The sequence below is a fragment of the Rhopilema esculentum genome, chromosome 15, assembly GCF_057945365.1.
Source record: "Rhopilema esculentum isolate cy_ngs chromosome 15, ASM5794536v1, whole genome shotgun sequence".
Classification (NCBI taxonomy): Eukaryota; Metazoa; Cnidaria; class Scyphozoa; order Rhizostomeae; family Rhizostomatidae; genus Rhopilema; species Rhopilema esculentum.
The window spans coordinates 10,254,548-10,276,222 of NC_142829.1; the positions used below are offsets into that span (position 1 = coordinate 10,254,548).

Genomic DNA, 21,675 nt, shown 5'->3' on the forward strand with positions numbered 1-21,675 from the left:
GTATTGTAAACTAATCAATCCAAAATAAACTACCAATGACGATTCTCCATTCAATTTACGTCAATTGGCTCAAACGAAAGTGTAATTATTATAATCGAAATAATTAGAAAATAAGGTAAACAGAAAAGCTGCGTCAAAAAGTCACAAGATACAGTTCAGGCCCAGTTACACTAAACCAAAACCCTTAATCGACTACGCAATGAAAATTTACGTGAAAACCCGAACAGATTATGCATATATGTACATTGCCATGGCCATTTGAATTTGCCATGTGGTGACACCATGAAAGGGGTACCTGTTTTTTAAAATGCATTTGAGATATCAAGAGAACTCGTAACATTTATACTGAAGTTCCCAAAGAAACAAAATATTTTAGAGGCTCTCCGAAATAAATTTGACAACCCATATGCTGGAGTGCATGCCTTATGCCCAGCAAGATGGACGGTAAGAAGACAGGCTCTTGAAGGCATCATCAATAACTTTGAAGAGATCCAAAGTCTCTTAAGAGACGAAAATTGCATCACTGATGGAGAGCGAAGGATCAAAGCGACAGGCCTAAAAGCTAGCACGAACAAGTTTAAGTATCTGTTCGGTTGCAAGCTAAGTTGTATGATCGTCAAGCTCAGCCAGACTCTTCAAGACCCAAATCTGTCCGCACCTGAATCATATGAACTTGCAAAATGACAGTGAACACGCTGAAACGGGACCGGAATGATACCTCTTTCGAACTGTTTGATGAATTACGACAAATCCAAATAAAACCAAAAAGCTGAACAATCCTTATAAGTTCACAAATCTCACACAACTTTTTTTCAAGCAGCTGGCTTCTAAACTGGGGGTCCAAAACACTTGCTAAAAATTGCTTTGCAGTGTTATGGCTCACTGCATACTCTGTCTTCATTGGTTCGGCTGACCCTCCCCCCCCCCCCCCCAATTGACAGGATAGATTTACGGCCCTGTTTCCTAGCGTAGAATTTTCGATCAATGTTCTGTCATTTTAAACTCTGAAGAGTGTCAGACGAAAAGCTTTGTTGGGGATATTAGGAAGACCATCCATTGTGTTTTCTTTTGTCTGTTGACCAATGTTGATGGCGAATAAGCGAACGTGCATTTGATGAGTCTGCGCAGTTTGCAGCAGTTTGGACGATCGATTCTTGGAAAGGTCACTCGTTGTGATGTGAAAGAAGGGGCCACAAACAATTTTATTATGCTTAGCCCTCAGTATACTTTAGTGATTTTGTGTCCTGATAGCTCTTGGAAGGTCTTAATTGGATTGCTGAGGTTTGATGTTTCAAATTTGATGAAAAGGTTGAACTTTATAATTGAGGAAACAGCACGGCGCTTGCTGCCAGGGTGCTTGATAGACAAAGTCTGTTTATTTTCGAATATCATTATCTCGATTTACAGCACCGATGGGACTTTACTGTCATTGCAGGGTTACAACCAAAATTCAATCAATGCACCCCAGTGAAATATTTCGGGTTGATTTAATTTCCAGTTTGGGAAAGTGTCTTTTTACAGCGAACGCAGTAGCTTCTACGATGCTCTCGATTCAGCAATGTCAAATGCTGGTGTCATGCCTAATAATTTCCTAGGAATTGCTATCAAAATAACGAGGTCAGGCTCTTGTACAACATTTTATAAAAAATAATAGTGAATGTAGAAACTGACTACTGATTGCTTAAAAATAAAAATAAATGGGATAGGGGCATAAAAATAAATGGGCCTCAGCTCCCTCTAAGTCCCCTAACCCTAACATTACACCCCTGCCCAGGTCACTAATTTTTCAGAATAAGCAAAATTCAAATACCAGTTAAGCATTAATAAGATCTTAATTCTATAAATATGTAGCAATTACAGAGCAAGTTAAGGTGTGATTTTCCTGTCTCAGCATTGCTCAAATTTGATAAGACACAATAACAGCAAATTAAATGGGTTATCTCTGAGAATATTGGATGGTAAAAATGATTTACAAATTTTCACCCATTGGAAAAATACTGCTCTTCTAGAACTCATAACATTAAAAACTAATAGACTAAACCACATGTGATTATTATCAAACCCAATTTTGTTATTAAGCCCAGAGTGCATGGAAACCTTTCCTTTTTGTTTCATCAGTGATCAATAGTTCATTGATAAATGATTTTTTTGATGAACAATGCAAGCTTTCCTAGGCCATGTTTATTTAAGGTTTTGTTTCACCAAATGAAAATACTGAATGTCTTGAAAATTATACAAAGGACATAGACTTGAAGAATACTGTATCTAATGCTGGCTCATAAAGCAATGCCTTAGCCATTTTTCAAAAATTTGTTATTCTTTGATTGTTAAGGGTGGACAATATAAACTCAAATATATTTCTTGCTGAACAGGGCTGATTATTTGAAGCTAATAAAATATTTAATCAACTATTATTTGAAGGGCTACTGGCCTTTTATTCTACATATTACACTTATTCCATACTTATGTCTTGAGAAAATAATGTAGCAGTTGTCAGACAACCTTTTTAACTCTAGCTATAAATTTTTTGCAACTAGATACCATAATATATTAGTTTCTAAAAAAATAGAGGAAGATTTGCCAAAACACCATTAGGAAACTTCTATGGAGCACACAGGTATCATTTAGTGTATGATATAAATGTTGCTCAGCTTTACAATTACATTACATCATAGTACAGTTTGGAAATGTACCTCTCGCAATTAAAAGTTAAGCCACCATGAGTATCTTTACTGCAGAAATTCAAGCTCCTTAATATTGCAAAATCAATGACACATAATGTGCATGAACAAGCTTATAAGGCAGATATTCTGCTGTCACTTGCTTACCATGACACAACAGAGCTTCTTAATAATGCATAATGAAGGGAGTAATGTTATCAATTCTATTCTCAACATTAATTGTTTTGCTTCATCTACCTAGTCCTAAAAAGGTAGCCTGGGAATGTAGCTTGGGACTTGATTGCCCCTAGTGGTGTACCAAACTATACATTCTTTAGATACATTTGCTGCAAAGATTCTAAGGGTCATCTGGATAAACTACCAGCAGCTGACAAGGCACTCAAAAAAAGATTAAAAAAATCAGTTTGCCAATTGAATGAGTGAAAATGGTATTTGAAATAGCCACCATAAAGAATTGAGATTTGAGGCTTATCATAGGGATTTCCTCCGGTTCTATTGGCAGAAGAGGCGGAACCAGAGAGAGAAACAGGCAGCAACCAAAATTAATTATAAATGAACTGAACTTGATATACAAATCAGCATACTTATGTACAAATATGATATATCTGAAATGAATTGCCTGCTTGTCTCTATTTTGAATGCCTTTGCTATGATAAAATAGGTTGATGCAAGACCCTGAATCAAGCAGTCAAATGTTCATAAACAACATTTACAAGGCAATGCTAAAATCAGCTTTGACAAAAAATCTTCTGGTTACCTTGCATGCTCCTGTTTTGACTTTGTCTGAACCAAATAAATAGCAGTGTGATGAATTAAACATTAATAATTAAGAATATCAAGAGTTAATATACAGTTTTTGACAACAATTATCAATTAACAAAGTTTTCATGCAAATATCCATATCCTTGATGACACCATTGAACATACCAACAAAGAAGTGAATTACTACCTGGAAAAAATATGAAACACATTCACATAAGAGCAATTTAATAACTCTAATATATTTGGGTTACATTAACGATATGATACATGAATTTGCATTGGAATTCTTACAAAACCAAGACAAAACTTTACAGCCTGACATTTTTGCAATAAAGTTGTGTTAGTTCATTATTTGATATTCTTCATACACACACTCCAGTGCCATGGCATTTCATGGTGGGCTGTGACCCCAAGATTTTTTTAGCCCCTTTATTTGCCCCCCACTTCTCTAAGAAGATTTTTTTATTGGTTTGTGTTTCGGCTCATAAGCGTCTACCTAGTTTTCAATATGACATTTAATTATTAATTATCAATAACTATAAAGACTCTGGTTAGCTCCTAGGGTCTGTTGTTTGATGGTCTGCTTTTTTAGGATAATTTTTTTAACATAAAAATTTTGGGCAAAATTTGCAGGAAAATTTCAACAACAGTTCTTTGACATCCATTCCAAAAGGGAACAAGAAAAGATAACTAGAAGAAGCCAAAAGGCTGCCCTTAACGTCTCTGTCGCTGTCTGAGGATGTTCTTTCTTTGGTACCAGAGCCACATAATTCAAGAGCAGCGTCCTGCTTCTCAGCTTGGCATTCTTTTTTCGTATCTCTGGTACCCAGGGTAAGGAAGTCCCTAAACGAGTCTGTCCATAGCATAACAGACTCATTTGAAGACAGCATATGATGCGAATAAAGAACGCTGTATTATGAGCAAAAGCGCATTTGACAGTTGACGTGTCCTCATGGTGCGGTGATGACAGTGAACTGTGATCAACTATTGTCTTGTCGGGGTGAAGACCTTTCCGGTGTTAAGGGTCAAGGTCATAGGGTCTTAAGCCTGGTTCCCATTTGGTCGTTTGGGTCGTTTGAGTCGTCAGAGTCGTTCCTGAAAGACACGAACGACCCAAAGAACACATTGGTTTCCACTTGATCGTTTGAGTCTTTCGAGTCGTTTGTTGTTGATGCTGTTCATTGCTTGCACCTTGCATCGCTCATTTAATTTTGGCGGCATGCGTGGAAGGAACGATGGTAGCATTTGATAAACAACAACTGATGTTGCAAAGTCAACTATTTCTACCTCTGGTGACTTTGTACAGACGACGATGTTAGATCACTAAACTTCAGTGCAATAGCTTGCCATGATTTGATATTTTTGTATTTACTTTTAAACTCTTTCCAGTAATTGTTATAATGGCACTCGTATTTTTGAACTTCTTCCATAAAGCTTGCTGTGAAATATTCAGCTATCTTGCTCTTGCTCTTTTCAAACACGCGGTTACAAGAAAATCTCCTATTCTTGAAGAAAAAGTTATTAAAGCGTGGCTCGTTTGAGTCGTTTGTCGGTTTCCACTTGCAAAAATCATTCATGCGTGGGTATTTTGGGTCGCGGAGATAGAATGTTTTCTATTTCTGCGACAACTGTCGATTGAGTCTTTAGAGTCTTTTGGGTTGTTGGCAGGTATGTTTCCACTGAGTCTTTTCAGTCGTTTGGGTATTTTTCAACGACCCAAACGACCCAACCGACCAAGTGGGAACCAGGCTTTAGGGTCTGGTTTTTACGGTATGCCAGAGAAAATACCCTGTTTGTTGAGAGTTCATCTTGTTTCCTCTATCTATTCCACAATAAAATTCCTGTTATTTGGTTTTTGAGCTGATGTTTTAATAGTATTGAGACTGTTTCATGTTTCATGCAAACTTCAGAAGATGGAAACTATGTTCAAATTCTCCCATTTGCAGGGGAATGCTATTTATAGAAGGGCTCACTGGAGATGATATTTCTGCTAAACATATATAAGAGAAACAACTTGATCTATTTATAGGATTTTCAGAGGATTTATCCCAGTTTTTGGGCAAAGCCTCTTGTATCTCGGAAAAGCATCACATCCTCTCCGATTAACATTCAATTTTTAATTCTGCTCTAAACACTTGTTTAATAAAGTTTTCTTCCTAAAGTGGTCTTTGACAGAGCATTCACAAACTACGTCAGAGTTTTTGACAATACCCCCTGTATCTAAGAATTGCGCCCTCTCCTGCCCAATCAACATTCAGATTCGATTTCTATGCAAATAATTGGTTTAAAATGAGTCGGTCAGGTAAAGTTCTTAGTCGCTGTGAATACGAAAATTATTGAAAAGTAAATTCTATCCTGTCAACAGTTACGAAATTTTGACCATACGTTCATTGTATTGATAGCTATGAACAAAAAAATAACCAGGACAAATTCTCAATTTTTTAGCTCCAAAATTGTACCAGCGAAACAAAACAAACACAGCTAGTCCAAAGGCTGGAGGGGAGGGGGGGTGGGGGAGGGTCATGTCACCCGAGTGGAGAATTTACGACACCAACTTTTTCTAACGTAGTTTTGGCAGTGGATTACGAATTTGAATGTTGAGCAAGTGTTTGAAGAGGCGTTTTTGAGAAACCTTTCAGCTACTGATTGCTTGTGGTGATGTTAATGTCAGTTAAAACATAACATTACTTATAGTTTGCTCTATATCAGTGAAACTGGTCATTATAAAACCGGTTTATATTTTTGGGGGGCCTATGAACTTTTAACATTTCATCTTATAGTCCATACACTCGGGTCGATCCCGTAGAAACCTTTTTTGCCCGAATTCACCCTTCATAATCATTAACTACATCATTGTGCAAGTAAAAAAACTAGGGTGGGCATCTGGGCGCGTGGTAAGTCTTCTGGAAATCACATCGAAAGATAAACCCCTTTTGGTCGCTTTTTCGCTAACAAAACCTATCAAAAGGCTTTGTGTGAGGTTTTTTGACCCTTTGCTTTGGAAGGGGGTCATCCAAATGAAATGAATAAACGTTCCTACTATTGAATGAAAAATTACCTGAAAACGGCCTTGAAAAATACAAACATTTTACAACATACTAAAAGCTTTTTCGTCTGACACTCCTCAGAGCATAAAACTTTAGAATCAGGTCCGAAAGAACACGATGAAAAATATATACCCAGTTGTGGATCGAAATAAGCCAATCAGAAAAATGCAAGCACAAGACCGGTATAGTTGACCAATCAGTGTAAAGAAAAATTACCACTTGAATCCAAGAGGGAAAACAAACTCCTTCTGTTTACACAATGGCGGCTTTTTCGTTTGGATGTAGATTGACTCCAAAACTGCTAGATGGAAGGACGACCGGGCTCTGCCAATTATCCGAAACATGTCGTCATTATAGAGTTTTGCACAATCTGGGATGTCTAAAAGATGTTGACCGATGGCAGAATCACTTGTTTTAACATTTTTTCTAGACCTGCAAGATCGTTTTAAGTTTTTCCAGTTCAGCGTGTAGTTTAGATTTCGAGCAGATGAGTGGTAGATGCTCCAAACATCTTTGTGAACTGTGTCAGAACTTTTTTATTTGATTACATGTAACTACATGTAACAGTTAAAAATACAGCATTTGAAATTTTGGCTGTGAATTAGATTGATTCTTTTGCTTTCATCTACTAAAACCACATTCATAGAAAGGCAGTGAAGCAGAGTTATCGATGAAGTATCTAGGGACAACCGGCAGGGCAATGTTTCTTTTTCTGGATTGCTGTATAAAAACTGTTAGGAGCAGGCTTGTTCCGATGTGGTGAATATCGATATTGACCCGTGAAAACAAATGGCTAAAATCAAACAATATAGTAAGTGGTTACTCAGTACTTATCATTTTTGCAATTTTGCAAGCCTTCAGTCACTTTATCGCTGTGCTGTGTTTTTTTATATTTTAAGACTTTCATTTTTTTATATTGTCTATCAGAGAACGTTGATTGTTGATTGTAGTGAGGCTAGGCCGTCAGGAATGACTGTTGTTTGATTTTGATTAGCGGACGGGCGGAAAAGAGCGGATAAAGATGAGCAGAAGAAAGATATTCCTAATAACTCCGGTAATCTGCCAGTTTTAGTCAGCCTACTGGAAAATTCTTTCCAATTCTCATAAACCATGACGGATGAATTATAAAACTGTAAGAAGCTTCAATACAAATCAGGAGGCAAGGGAAAAATCATCTAAATTTGCCAAAAGTTGACTTAATTTTGGAGAGGGAGGAATATTTCAAGATTACATCAATTTGTGATTAACATAAAAGATTGATATTTTTTTTTTTTTTTTTTTATATCCAGATAAAATGTTACAATACAAATTACATTCTACTTTACTTGCTAATTACTCTACGATACTACAGGTACGATACCATTTAGAGCAATGGACAATTCCAAACCCCATGGCCATTACATGCAACTAGAGAAACAAATACGAACGCTACACTTACACTTAATCAATGTTACAATAAAAGAAAAGAAGTATATATATATAGAAGATTACAGGTACAAGATAATACGTTTTGAAAAACTGAAAATAGCAAATAAGTGGGTGAGACACAAGATTAAGGGATAATTGATGACACTGATTTTATGATCATTCAAAGCGTTCCGTTCTTGAAATATACAGAATAGTAGATTCCAAAATGAATTTATTTACTTTAAATGGCAATATTGATATTGTTCGCAATGACAAGCCAAAAATCATGATGAATCTCGGTAACAGTAAATGAATTTGAATTTGAGCAAACGGTCGAGAAATGGCCTTTGGACCAACGCCTAAAATAACCAACAAAAGACTGGGAGGCAGTGTTATAGACAGATTCGATGCGTGATTAACATCTTATAATTCTGAAAGAAAATTGTAGAAGCTCCAAGGCTAGCCAAAACTGACAAGACTCCTTCTGATTTGTCACAAGAAACATATTAAATGGTATGTAGCAAGACTTCTTGCTCAATATAATGTTTACATCTGAGAACTTGTTACGTCGCCAATGCAGTGGCAAAAGACAATAGTTCACTCAACGGCAATTCAGCAGCGATAAATTTTGTCAAATTTCTTACAATTTTCCTTACTAAAATATGATTTTCAGCACATATTAAAATGTCCATTTGATTCTGGCAAATAACAATTTATCATTGCATTGCATGCCTTGTTTTTTTGTTTTCTTCAATTTCCAAACCGGTATTGTGAATTCTAAAAATGCAATTCCTCAGCAATCGATAATATTCCAGTACAACGTTAGTAGGTTCGTGCGAGGACATGCACCACTGTCTGCAATATTGCATAAGTCACATATCTGAAAGGTAAAATATCCCCACCACCCCGAGAGGCTAAATGAGCACTTTTGGCAATTCTATTTTATAGGAAGTTTCTTTTTTGTGGAAAAAGATATCAGCATCTTCAGTCTGAATTTTGGGAATTTTTTGAGATGGGTTTTGAGATAAGACTATTATAATTCGCCCTTTTAGAGATACAATTTTCTAGTAGCTCGTTTGTTTTTAGTAATATTTTATTGCGCTTACTTTGCTGTGATTTGTTTGGCCTGCATAGCAAGTTATGTACACAATATTGTGATAGAATGATGATTTGTATAATCCTTTATAGAAAAGTATTTTATTTGTCAGATTTACAAGAATAAATCTGGAATGTTCTTGTAAGACTGCTTTGAACAACAGAAGTATAAGATGTGTAACCTCTGTTTCTATTCTTTTGAAATTCAGTAATCATCAGCTTGAACTATTATTAAAAATCTTAAGACTTATTGCAGAGCTTCATCGTATCGGATGACTTTTGTTGAAATATCATTTGCCGTCGCGGAGGAATAACAACACAGAATTAATCTATTTTCGTTCAATCTAAAATATTTAAAAGTAGGCCGAACGAGCACATGGTTATCTCACCGAAGACTGGTCACCAGTGTACTGAAAAACGTGGGAACAATAAAGCACAGACTATGCTAACAAAAAAGTAACAACAAAATCAATACTTCAGTTACATCTAACATGCTGATAAAAGGTCTACTCTTTAATAAGAAATAGCAAACTTCTTGCTTTGTGAAAGGCTTTGCTTTACAAAAGAATAATATCTTACATGACGCACTGCTATTTCATCATGAAAGATTCATATGCCAAAGAGTTTTTGTGTTTGAAAATTACCAATTTATCTAAGGCGTGGTCTAGTTCATAAAGCAAGATCAATTTTTGAGCTTCCTTTGTCAATAAGTCGAATTGAGATTGATAATTTTATGTAATATAGCTTTTATCTCAATATAATGGCATAACTTGCCGTAATGTTTACAAAAATGACTATGACGATCCAAGTGGAATCAAGTATAGAAATTATGTGCCAGTTCAAGATGTAGTATATACTTTTGCAAAAAATGCAGTTGTCAGTTATTTGGTTGAAGACAGAGCTACAAACCCGGACAAAAACAGTTGAGACTTTTCAAGAAAAGCTGATATCTCTATTACATTTGAAAAAAACTTCCTCCTCTCTCACAATTCGATGTTGAATGCATGATTTTTAAGGAATGCATGATTAGAACTACAAATCCGACATTGATTCTAGGGGAAAGAGGGGGCTCCTAATTGACAAAGGCAATATAAAAAAATTGTAAAAATAGTTTTTTGTCTCAACAATTTTGTCCGGGATGATAGTATTGCTAAAAATGCCGAGTATAGCAGCCTCTCATTAAATTTTTGTCAAAGTTTCATTATATATTATGCCTCGACAATGATTTTATCAATCCATTTTCACCCCTGACTTAATTGAGCCTTGCTTGTTATCGATGCTAAATCCAAATAGACGGATGAACTGGCAATTTTGGAAAATTCTAGCTCAATAAAATTCGTTAGTAGATTTGTATAATAAAATTAGTACAAAACTTTTCATGAATATTTGATAATGAGGCCATCGAAACTTTTTATTTTTTCAAATGTTTTTCATTAGTTATTCAGTACCAGCGACTTTTTCAGTTCTCTGAAACCATGTGGCAGTCATCTTGATAGAATGAGATTTTATATCTTTTTCGATAGATTAAATTGCACATTTCGAAAGCAGTTGACTAAACAAGAAAATTTTTATCATGGAGGAAGAGCCTTTAATGAAGAAAAATGAAAGGTGCACACAGAGAAATAATTTTTTAGTTCTATCTGCTCATTAATAACATTTTTTTTGATTGAAAAACCACTATTACATTGATTTAACATTCGACTGACACTCAATGTCATTGGTTTGTGTATGAAGGGAAAGAAGGTCATTGTAGCGGAAAGGTTTCAAGTTGCTTTTCAATGTCAGTAATCTCTGTAGAAATAAATATCATGGGCCTTATTTTGAATTTTTGATTTACGATGAAGTATTCTCATTGTTGATGAAACAAAAGTATTTTAAATGGTCTGTTTAAGAATAAGCAACTGGTTTTTCTTACCATGTAAGCCTTCTGGTTATTCACTTTTTAAGAAACGCCTCTTAATTCTTTAAGGTTGAAGTTCAGTTTTAGTTGGCAGTTATCATAAATGATCGTCAATCTTAAGATATAAGTTCCAATAACATTGGTATCACTTGATAGTTCACTTTTCTAAACACAGTAAAAAAGAATTTTTATACGTAATCTTTTACATGCTGTCCCAAAAGGTGCTAGTTAATCTTGGCATCATATCTTAAAAATTTTAATTGATCTTCAGACATTTACTTGACGAATCCCGGTTAGGCGAGATATCTAGCAATGAAGATGTTGAGATGCCTGAAGATCGCAAGCTAAGACAAAGAGCAATCCGTGTCATCTACTTGATTTCCTTCTTTGGTGCAATAGGTGAGAGAATCTGAGCCATTCAACCGATTTTTCTCAAACTTTGAAAAGCACTTTAATTAAAACTTTCGTTGTAATGGAATACAGCAAATTGCTTACCCCTTTCCTCAGTTTCATCGAGAAGCTGAAAATACAATATAATTTTAATATTTTAGAAAGCATGATTCGTTTGATATAATTACTTGAAAATGCTTTGAATGTTGAAAAGAGTAAAATAAATCGAGAAAGAAAAAACTCCTGCTAAGCTACTTTAACTCTTTGCAGCGTATACAATTACAATGCCATCACTCTGGCCGTATATGAAAAAGGTATGGTTAAAAGTTTTTGGTCCTTTCTTATCAAATTTTGAATTAGCACAATATTTTCAAAAGTATAAGGACTTAACATGAAGATATTTTTCTTTGGCATTTGAACTTCTTGAATCTAGCTCTTCTTAGCAATAAACTAGTGATACTTTAAAAGTCATTGCTAAGTGTTGAATAATTTAGAGATTTTTGTTATCGATCTTATCAGTGTATAAGCTAAAGATGACAACGTACTTACCCAGCAAACTCCTGATATTTGTTTCTTGATACTCTGCCTGAAATCTTTAAAATTTTGAAAGGTTTACATTTGTTTCTTGTTCACCCCCTCTTTTAGCTTGATCAGCTGGTGAAACCATGGCATTTTGGTATTGCTAATGGTGGCTATAATCTCGGGCAGCTGATTGGTTTGGTTACTTTTAGTGCATGGTATCATACTCATGGAGCCCCCGCGCCTCTTCTTGCCTGCATCCTGCTCAAATTTTCTGGAGATTGCTTGCATGCTCTTGCAGCAGCGTTTCCTGGAAGAAATGGAGTAACCATGCTTATAGCGGCAAGATTTGTAACCGGTTTGTCTAATGGTACGAGAATTCATGTCATATGATTGCGAAAAATCATGTCATATGATTCAAATTCGCACCTTTTCTAACATATAACTTTGGATCAAAACTAAAAAAAATCACTATTTCAACGTTTTTTATTTGTTTTTGGTTTTTCCCAAGCTATCGAAGGTAGTTTTAACGATATGGGGACACGCTGCTTCCCGAGTATCCATAACTAGAACCCAACACTCTTGTGTCTGTAGTGTGAGCCATTGATCAAATGATAATCTCATTTGTCGCTTAAAGCATTCCTGACATCGTGACTGTTTACGGCTCCTTTATTTTTTTTGAAGCGACATTTCCAAAAAGGGAATATAGCTATTGATTATTGATATCAACACTATTTTCAGATAATCAAGACTATTCATTGTATTCTAGTCCATAAATATTTTGCATAACACATGTCAACTGAAAAGTGCCTATATCCTTTTAAAGGTTTATACTATTTTATCGAGTAAATGGTAGGGTGTCATTATATAAATGGTATTGTTTTGTTACTAGGTCAAGTGGTTGTTTGTCGCACTGTCTTGGCACAATCATCAACTCTGAAGGAAAGAAAGATAATCTTTGCTTCCCTTTTCACAATTTACGCATTAGGATATGGACTTGGGCCAGGTAAATGTTTAGCTTTTATTTCAACCAAGTTAAAAAGACAAGCTTTGTTGTGCATCATAAGAACAGTAAGTTCAAAATGAAAGTGCAGTACTGTTACTGTTTATCTATTCCGAAGAATGCCCTAATTTCAAATCAATCACGGGTTATTCTGAGAAAAAGTTAGAAACTACAAATTCAAGCATTTGTATCTGTTTTGCTAAACTTTATAACTGTACAGTTGGGAAGAAACCAAAAGCAACAGTAGTACTAGAACCATTGTCCCAAAAAGTCTTTTGCTTTGCTTTAAAGTAATCCCCTTTAATTGTTTTCTTTTTCAACAGGCCAAGTTTTTTATCGGTAATAATCTAAAATTGTTACCATATTTAACGAAGTTTCAAATGAAACGTTTCTTGTATCCATGTTTCCAATCATGGATGTGGTGGTTTTATCGGGTGCAATTCAGTGAATTCTTCAGGGTAAAATTGTTGGAGTTCAGTTTCTCAGGGTTTTTTTAAGATATAAACATGTAAGCAGTTTTGGTACAATATATAGCCTCTTTTTCTCATTCTTTCTTCTTTTTTCTGTATCTTGAAACTCAGATTTTCAGTGTTGCGATGGAAGCCATATGCCTTGGGAGTTAATTTTTTTCCTTTCCTTTTTTTCTATCCTCTTTATCTCTGGATACCCCTGTATTGACGATATGATTGGACACAAATCTTCCTCATATGTAGAAATAGGTATAGAAGACTTCTTGATTCTTCCTTTCCCATTTTTAAACATTCTGTTTTTCTTTTTAAGATATTCCATGCCATGTATATTGCGTTATCTTCAGCATCATACCCTTCCTCCATTCTCTTTTTAAACAATCTCACCTTTGCGGCGCCAGATGTTTCATCTAACTGATCTATGCATCTATAGATGCTATGGCTCGAGTCTGTCCTTTGCTTGATGGTTGTGGATGCTACGTGGAAAGATGTTGACGTCGCATGAGTATCAGAGCTCGGGTCATTACGTAAGGATGGCATTTGTTTGCTACTTGATGTTGGCAAAGAATTTGGATTTCCACTAACGGCATCAGCAGAAGAGGCCTTACTATTAGGGTGGAACATTTTTGATGTTGCAAACATTGACATGTTCATTGCATCTCGATTGACCGGCCAGATTCCAGAGCATTTAAATGATGACTCTATTACGTCTGGTCTAGCAGCTTTATCAAAGGCTTCCACGAAAACGTGAGAAAAAGTTATTTTTGAGACAGCCACGCCCGAAGGAAAATTTAGTGCATGATTTTTGCCACTCATTTCTAAATACATTAAAAAGAATTCTGTCCGCTGGCTACATCACATGGGTGGTGGGAGAAGGTGTAAGAAGTTGGTTGTCTTTACAAAACAAGGTTGTATTATAGTCGATATGAGACAGATGACCATCAATCAGCAAGAGAACTGGTCGCTTGGGTGGGATTTGCTGGACAAAGTGATTCGTAACCCATGCATAAAAATGATACGACTCTATCCAGCCATTATCAGAAAACCCAAGAAAAACATTTTTTGAAAAACCTAAACAGTATTCTGGGTTCAATGATTTGCCAGGAAAGGAGACTGAAGATGGTGTAAATGATCCACTGAGCGCGATACACTGTAGAGTCGTTATGGGTGTTATAGACGAGCTGGACCAATGAAAAGCACCATTTTGTCAACGCAAACATTTTTGAAGGAGCATGTCTGCAATGGAAAACCAAACTTGTCCCTATTGTATATTTGATCTGATGATGAAATATCATGTTTATTAAGAAAATGCTCAAATGCGTCAAACCATGCAAAAATGACTTTTTTCTACAGGCGGATGCTCTTGACGATACAAGTGGCTTGGATTTTAACATATGAAGGCCTGGATGTCGTCGCCCATAGCCATACCATCATATTTTTCCAGGACGGTCGCAGAAACCCATACCACCATGTTTTTCACTTTCCTTCTCGCCTTATCTAAAACCTTCTTTACCTCCTTGCATACCATATCAGTGTTTTTACCAAACACACGTTCTCCACATTCCTTTACCCATTCTACAGACGCATTTTCTTCGTTCGAAGTTAACACGGTGTCTTTTCCATGTTCGACCCTTTTCCCTTTTTGGATTTTGCAATTAGCCCTGCCAACGTTGTAGTAGGAATACCGTTCTCTTTATTCGATTTTGTTATTGAAGAGCCATTTACAAAATCTGATATTGATTTGTTTATAATTTCCTTATCGAATTTCTGCCAATATTTCAGAGGTTTGGGATGTGTTCCTCCAGACATTGAGATATGGTATGGTAGTCTCGGTGCTAATGCTGTAAGAGAGGATTCTTAGAAGGGGTGTAAGCCACGAGGCTGGGGGGCTTGGGAGCTTGGGGCTGGGGACCAAACCTTCTGTTGAATTTAAAAATTTTCATTGAACATTTCTCTTTTTTTCTTAGTTGCTTTCTGTCCATCCCAGCTCCTAGTGGATAGTACCAAGTGTCAATAAAAGCTTCTTTTTCCATCAACCCGGTGTGAAGTTCGCTTCCCTGTCTCCAGAATCAGTGAAACGGGGGCAATTTTTTCCCTCATTAATGGGCAAAGTTTTCTTGTTAAAGTTCAGGATATTGTGGAATGCTTATTCCGGTGGTGTAGGGGAGTGTCACCCACAACCCCAACAAATACAACAAATAGGTCGAAGAACTGAGAAAGGTTTAAAATCAGAAAGGCAATAGGTGTATGATAACCATCGACCGGGGCTTTCTTGCTGTCAACAGAGGCGCCGGAAGCTGGGGCAAGACCTGCAGAAGGGTACCTAGGGGCGTCAAAGTTTCTGATGAAGCAGGTCGGGAATTATCGTTTAGCCAATGACAAATCTTGGCTGTAGGTGAAGGCCCAGTTTAGGGAGACAGGATCATCGTGCTGGAGGCGTAGGCCCTCTACCGACCTGCTTCCATTGGTGAGCATGCTAAATGTAAGAAAATAATTCACGTTGCTTATTTAATATCTTTAGCAAGAGCCAAACATGCTACTTTGCGAAGGATCAAATGATACCGTAGCCATTTTGGATTATAAAGGCGCCATTTTGAATTTTTACACAGAAATTTCAAAATATGGTCTTCATCGACATTTTAAGCATATAGAACTACCTAAACCCCAATATTGCTGCGCAAGAAGCGCATATCTTTTTCAAAATGGTATTGCAGCCATATTGAATTTTTTGGTAGCCATTATGAATTTTGGATACTATTTTCTGGCACTATTGAAAATTGGTCAGCACCATCGTCTAAAAGCAGGTTTTCAAATAAAGTGCCCAGTCTTTCCCAATATGGCGTCGCTGTGTGACCGACTATGTGCTTGTAGAGTGACATTTAGTACAAAATGTTTGAAACAACTTTAATAGCGTTTTATTTCAAACTATGCCAACTAGACGGACGAAACTAATGACGATAAAAGCAAGGTATAAATAGCAACTGCCAGTCTGTTTTGTTTGATCATACAACTGTAAAATTAAAATTCGGAACTGGTGACATGATTTATTTTTTGCTCTGCATTCTTAATGCAGTCTGATTTAACAGTTTAAACAGGCCCATGCTTTGACATAATCAATTTCGTGTTTTGTTCAAAAACGGTATAGCGACTATAAAGTTTCGTAAATATTGTTTTTCCTCTACATAGAATGTCTTTCTATATCTTTAATTCATATATTCCAGTAAGTCTTTGTTTAATTTGATCGCCATTTCACAAGTGTTTGCAATCTGCGAACTGCATTTCCCTCACCAAGGAAATGTGTGATGTAAGTTCAAATGAATGATCGACCGCACACAAAACCTTTGACAGTATTTGTCCTGTGCTCTCCACTGGCTTCTCCTCAGCAGCATCAAAATCAGCAAACATGGCTGATAAAAACAGCCATGTTTCATTTGCATAAACAACAATCAAAGAGGGCGATAAAATTGTAGATTTTTGACTACAAAAAATTCGTCGGATGTTGTGGAAATGGAGATTGAAATCGGAAAAATTTCGTCGTTCGAAAATCAGAGATCGGATGCGATATCGGAAATCAAACGAAACGGAAATAGTTAACAAATATTTTGTAATGGAAATCCTGCGTTCAAGAGGGGTTTTGACTACCATCTTCCACGCGGAGTGTCTTTCAAGATGACTCATCATAAATCTCGATGCTTGTAACGATGCTGCCTAGTCTGAAACCAATTAGTTGTCATTAAATGTCACGCCTCGAGAACCTGTCTTTAACATACAGGCATTTCCGTTAGGCCAAACAGCCTTTTACAACAAACTCTTCTCTTCTTTTCGTTGCCGTGCGAGCGTACAAATTCTGTTTCTGTAAAATTCGTAAGATAGACAATTTTAAAGACACACCTTCATTAAAATTGTTGATCGCATATATTTTAAAAGCTACATCAACAAAGCAATGTAAGCTTTGAAATTTGGGTTGAAAAAGTCTAAGTCAGAAAGAGAAGGTATCACATTAAACAATCGTAAGTGTGCATTAGTTTTTGAACAGAAAAAGCAGTGTCTTTAGAAATACAAGCATTTTTAACATTCATATGCTCTTTGAATTCAATAATGATAGTTTTTCTGTTTCAGGGCTACAAGCTGTTCTGGCATTCATTCTCAAAAAAGAATATCGTCATTCGTTTATCATCCTAGACGCCTTCAACGCTCCTGGCTGGCTCGGAATGGTTTTGCAAATTATCAGTTTCAGCTCTGTATTGATTTTATTTAAAGAGTACAACTTAACCAGCGACAACGAGACGAAAACAGGCTAGTAAGAGAAGAAATCATGTTTAATTATTTACTTAGCATACATTTTTAATTTTCTGGATTTATCGTAATGGTTGCTTTACTAAAAAAAATATCAAATTGCTATGATTACCTTCTCAACATTTCAAAAATTCAAAAATTATCTTTTCGCTTCATTCTTTATTTTAGGTGACTTGCCAAAACCAGATACTTTTGCTCTGATTTTGGTCGCAGGTTCCTATTTTATCATCTACATGGTGTTTGCAGCAGTTGAGACGTAAGGAAGCGTTATCAGTTCCTGAATTTGAAACAGCGTGTTATTAAGCCTTTCTTCTTTTCTAACTTACCTTCTTGACTTTTCTGCAACGATGGATTATTCAAGTTTAGAGCTCTGAATATTGAATTAGAAACACATAAAAAGAAGCACATAAAATTACTTATTATGAGACCACACTAAAAGGCAGTGCGATACGCCATTTTGTCGGCAAAGGGCAATAAGGTACCTCTCCAAAAAACTTTCTGGCTGCATAACAAGTATTTTCATTAAAAACGTATCCTGTTAAATATTGACCATTTACAAAGAACGCAAACTTTAAACCTGCACATTTCATGAAGCTGTTACGGTAGTCAAAAAGCTGTTTAAATTTTAATAAACTTTTTGAATGATGCAGCAAATGTACTGTCCCCTTAATACATTTTGATGTAAGATAACTTCTTTGAGAAAAACTTCAGTGACTTTTTTGGTAAACTTCAGCACTGATGACAAAAATGCAACTTTCAATTGCTCGTTTCACCCCTTTAGGCTGACAGCTCCTCTAATGGCAGATGAACTAGCAATGACAAAACACGCGACAGTTTTCAATGCTGGCATCCTGTTATCTTCCCTTGGACCTATTGCAATTATGTCACTTGCTTTTGTCAAGTGCACATCCAAAAGGTAACGCTTTAGTATATATTCTATAACCAAATTTAGTTTTACATTTTCAAGTTTAAATTTACCAACTTCTTTGATGGACATTTATCAATCAAAAAGAAAAAATTCATTGTTTTTATTCAAAGAAGTATCTGATCCGCATTACGTTCTTATGATAAACTTCTGAGAAAAATGTAAAACTATTTTTAAAAATCTGAGTAAAACAGGAAAGTACAAATAAATCCACTATTGCATGTTATCGATTGTTTTGAGAAACTGTTTTTCAAATTCTTCTATAACTTAGAATGAGTGAAAGGCAAGTGATTTTGGTAGGATGTACGGCTGCATTGGTAGGCTTTGTCGTATTTCTACCCTGGGGAAACACATATCCAACTCTTCAAACAACAGGTGAGCAACGATACGATTTGCTATTCTAATAATGCATTTTCACGCTAATATTTTACAAATCCCTGCAAATGTATCAAATGTACAGTTTATGTTAGTATGATACGCAAAAACAAGATAACCGAATGCCATCTTCTCAATTTTAGAGTTTGTCAAAGTTGGAAATCTGACTCAATTTCGTTTGAAAGAAGGTTGCCCAGCAAAATATCAGTGGTGCAAAAATACACCTAAAATACACCTTGGACAATTAATAATTGCTGAATTGATGGCTTTGATTGGCTACACATTGCCATATCTAGTTATAAATGGACTGTTTTCAAAAGTTGTTGGTCCAAGGAAGCAGGTAATACCTTATAATACCTTTTTCAAACTAAATAGGGTTGCTCATGTGGTGAATTAGTTTATGACAGGCGTTCCTATTCTCCGGCCCGCGGGTCAACTCATGCCCGCAACAAGATTTCATCCGGACCGCTTAATGTTTTTGCCTAAAATGTATTTCCTTTCCTAGACTCATCCTTTTTCATGTCAACATCAAAATAAATAAAGCTATGAAACCTAGTTATAAAAGACTATAACAATGTTTTCTTAGATTTTCTGCCGTTAAATTCTATATTAGAGGTAGATTCTGGCCATCCTTAGATTTGTATAATCTAAAAATGTTTTTGTTGCCATCCATGGTGACTCATACTATCTACCTTAACAATCGTCACATTTTCCTCTCACTTTAAAATACGTTTCACAGTCCCTGGATCTGACTACAAGGACTTCAAGTCCACATAACAAAGTCTTTCAATGATTATCGTCCCAAGCTATAATTTCCACAGTGAGGGCAAAACAGCGATCTTCTGACACAACCTGGTACAGAAAAGTATCAAGTTATGCAATTCTGTGTAAACTTTTTTTGGGATTATTTGCTTTGCTAAATTTTGAGGCTTTTAACCCCACCTCTTTCACAAAGTTATCCCTGGCCTCGGGTCTGTGAATCTGTCATGCATTGCTCAAAGAAACAACCTCTCCAGCATCTAGCCAGGACCATGTCCTTGAAGGTCGTCATTTGCCTCCCCTTTTCCCTCCAATCATCCACCTTTCCTAAACTTATTTTATGAAAATAAGCATACTAAGATTTTGTGAATAAAGAAATAATGGCACTGTCTATTTTATTTCTAATTTAGCTTAGTAAGTATGAGACCTTAATTTTTTGGCAGCTTTTTTAACAAAGATAAGTAAAAGTTCAAAATTTAATAGCCCCCGGAGAAATTCTATATGTTTTTCTGACCAAGCACTCAAAATACTCAAGAACCTCTCGCTTATGTCAAATTTTTTAGCCACAGAAATCAGTCAATATGATACAAGATATTTCAAAGCAAAGATTTGCAATGCGTACTTTTTATCTATCGTCTACCTAGAAAATGGAAAAAAATAACATTGGATGACAATACTGATGCAAGCAAATTGTTTTTCCACAGGCGTTTTACCTTGCTATGCTGTCTATATGTGCGTGTGTATCAGCAATTCTATCACCAATACTACTGGCGTATATTTACGAACATTTGGGACCCAGATATGTATTCATTACAACAGCTTCCGTTTTATCACTTTTTATTTTAGTCTTCACTTATTTTTTTAGCAGACTAGTACCTTTTGAAGAATACATCAAGAAAAACGAAAATATGGAAATCAAAGTCTTTGAACTTTGTTAGATTTCTTTGACTAATAAAATTTCTGTTTTAATGAAATGTTGCGTTGATTTCTAGTTTATCGGCTTTTCCTTGATTTATCAATTTAGCAGTTAAGGAATGTAACGCAAAGAGTGAACTTTTAGAAAGGATATTAGGGTAAATGTAAAGTAAGTCGTTCATGCATACCTAACCAGATTATATCAAATCTGATATCAAATTCTAGTTTTTCAAGACCGGCTTCAAACGAACGATAACTAAACAAATATGTTTTGTGAACATCGAAAGACGGTGAAGACGATTAGATAAAGCAAAAAGTATGTAGATTAAAGCAGGTGAAGAATAAGATGTGGCTAAGTGGCTGATGCGTGAAAGCAGGACCAGGCAGGGGAGGGGGCTAAATCAGCCTGTATCTCATGTTCTTTATGCGATTGTTTATGTAGCAGAAAGATACGGTTGAAAATGTCTTTTCCTAGAACATATCTTCTGAGATTATGATGCAAATTTTAATATTATCAATTTTTGACAGTTGCCATAAGAACCAGCCTTTGAAAACCTACACTAAGACACAAAATGCTCTTTAGCTTTTTTCTCAGTAGTTTCATGAAGCCTTTTTTACTATTCTATAAACTGATCTAAAGCTAAGTTTTTTATGGTATATTCTATTTTAAATCTTGACAACAACAATTTCTGTGTGCCCCTACCAATTCATTTACCTCTTTGATACCTTTTCAGTAGGCTATTCCCAGAAGTTCTTTTATCTATCTAAACTAAAATGTTTAAATATTTCCTAAGGCCTAACTATTGCGTTTCAATGTAAACTGTAGAACTTCCTTCTGTCCTCGTTGACTCGTGGTCCTGTTTTTAGCATAATTCCGGGCTTCCTAAAAACTCATAATTCCGAGCTTCCTGAATAAAATACAAAAAATGTCTAAAAAACAAAAATTTCTGTTAACCTTAATATATCTTTCAGACATGAAATTTCCTAAAAGTAAGCAAATTTATCAAAAATTTGATTTTTCGAGTTCTTTTTATTTGCGGCCCACGTGGTTCGGCTGCCCTAGTGGTTCGGGGGCAGCAAAGTGCCCATTGTTTTGGTTCGGGGGCAGCAAAAAATTGAATTCCGAGCAGTATT

The 21,675-nt window shown here is 35.8% G+C and overlaps 1 protein-coding gene across 1 annotated transcript; it reads left to right on the forward strand.

Annotated features, from left to right (window-relative positions):
- The first annotated feature begins 5,979 nt into the window (after window positions 1-5,979).
- LOC135685304 (major facilitator superfamily domain-containing protein 8) lies at window positions 5,980-21,368 on the forward strand. The gene is made up of 12 exons (XM_089112690.1): window positions 5,980-7,301; window positions 10,516-10,600; window positions 11,164-11,291; window positions 11,553-11,596; window positions 11,928-12,171; window positions 12,694-12,807; window positions 17,391-17,567; window positions 17,736-17,823; window positions 18,349-18,483; window positions 18,764-18,867; window positions 19,011-19,207; window positions 20,331-21,368. The coding sequence occupies exons 2-12, from the start codon at window positions 10,566-10,568 to the stop codon at window positions 20,562-20,564; spliced, it is 1,500 nt and encodes a 499-aa protein (XP_088968816.1). The 5' UTR covers window positions 5,980-7,301; window positions 10,516-10,565; the 3' UTR covers window positions 20,565-21,368.
- The last annotated feature ends 307 nt before the right edge of the window (window positions 21,369-21,675 follow it).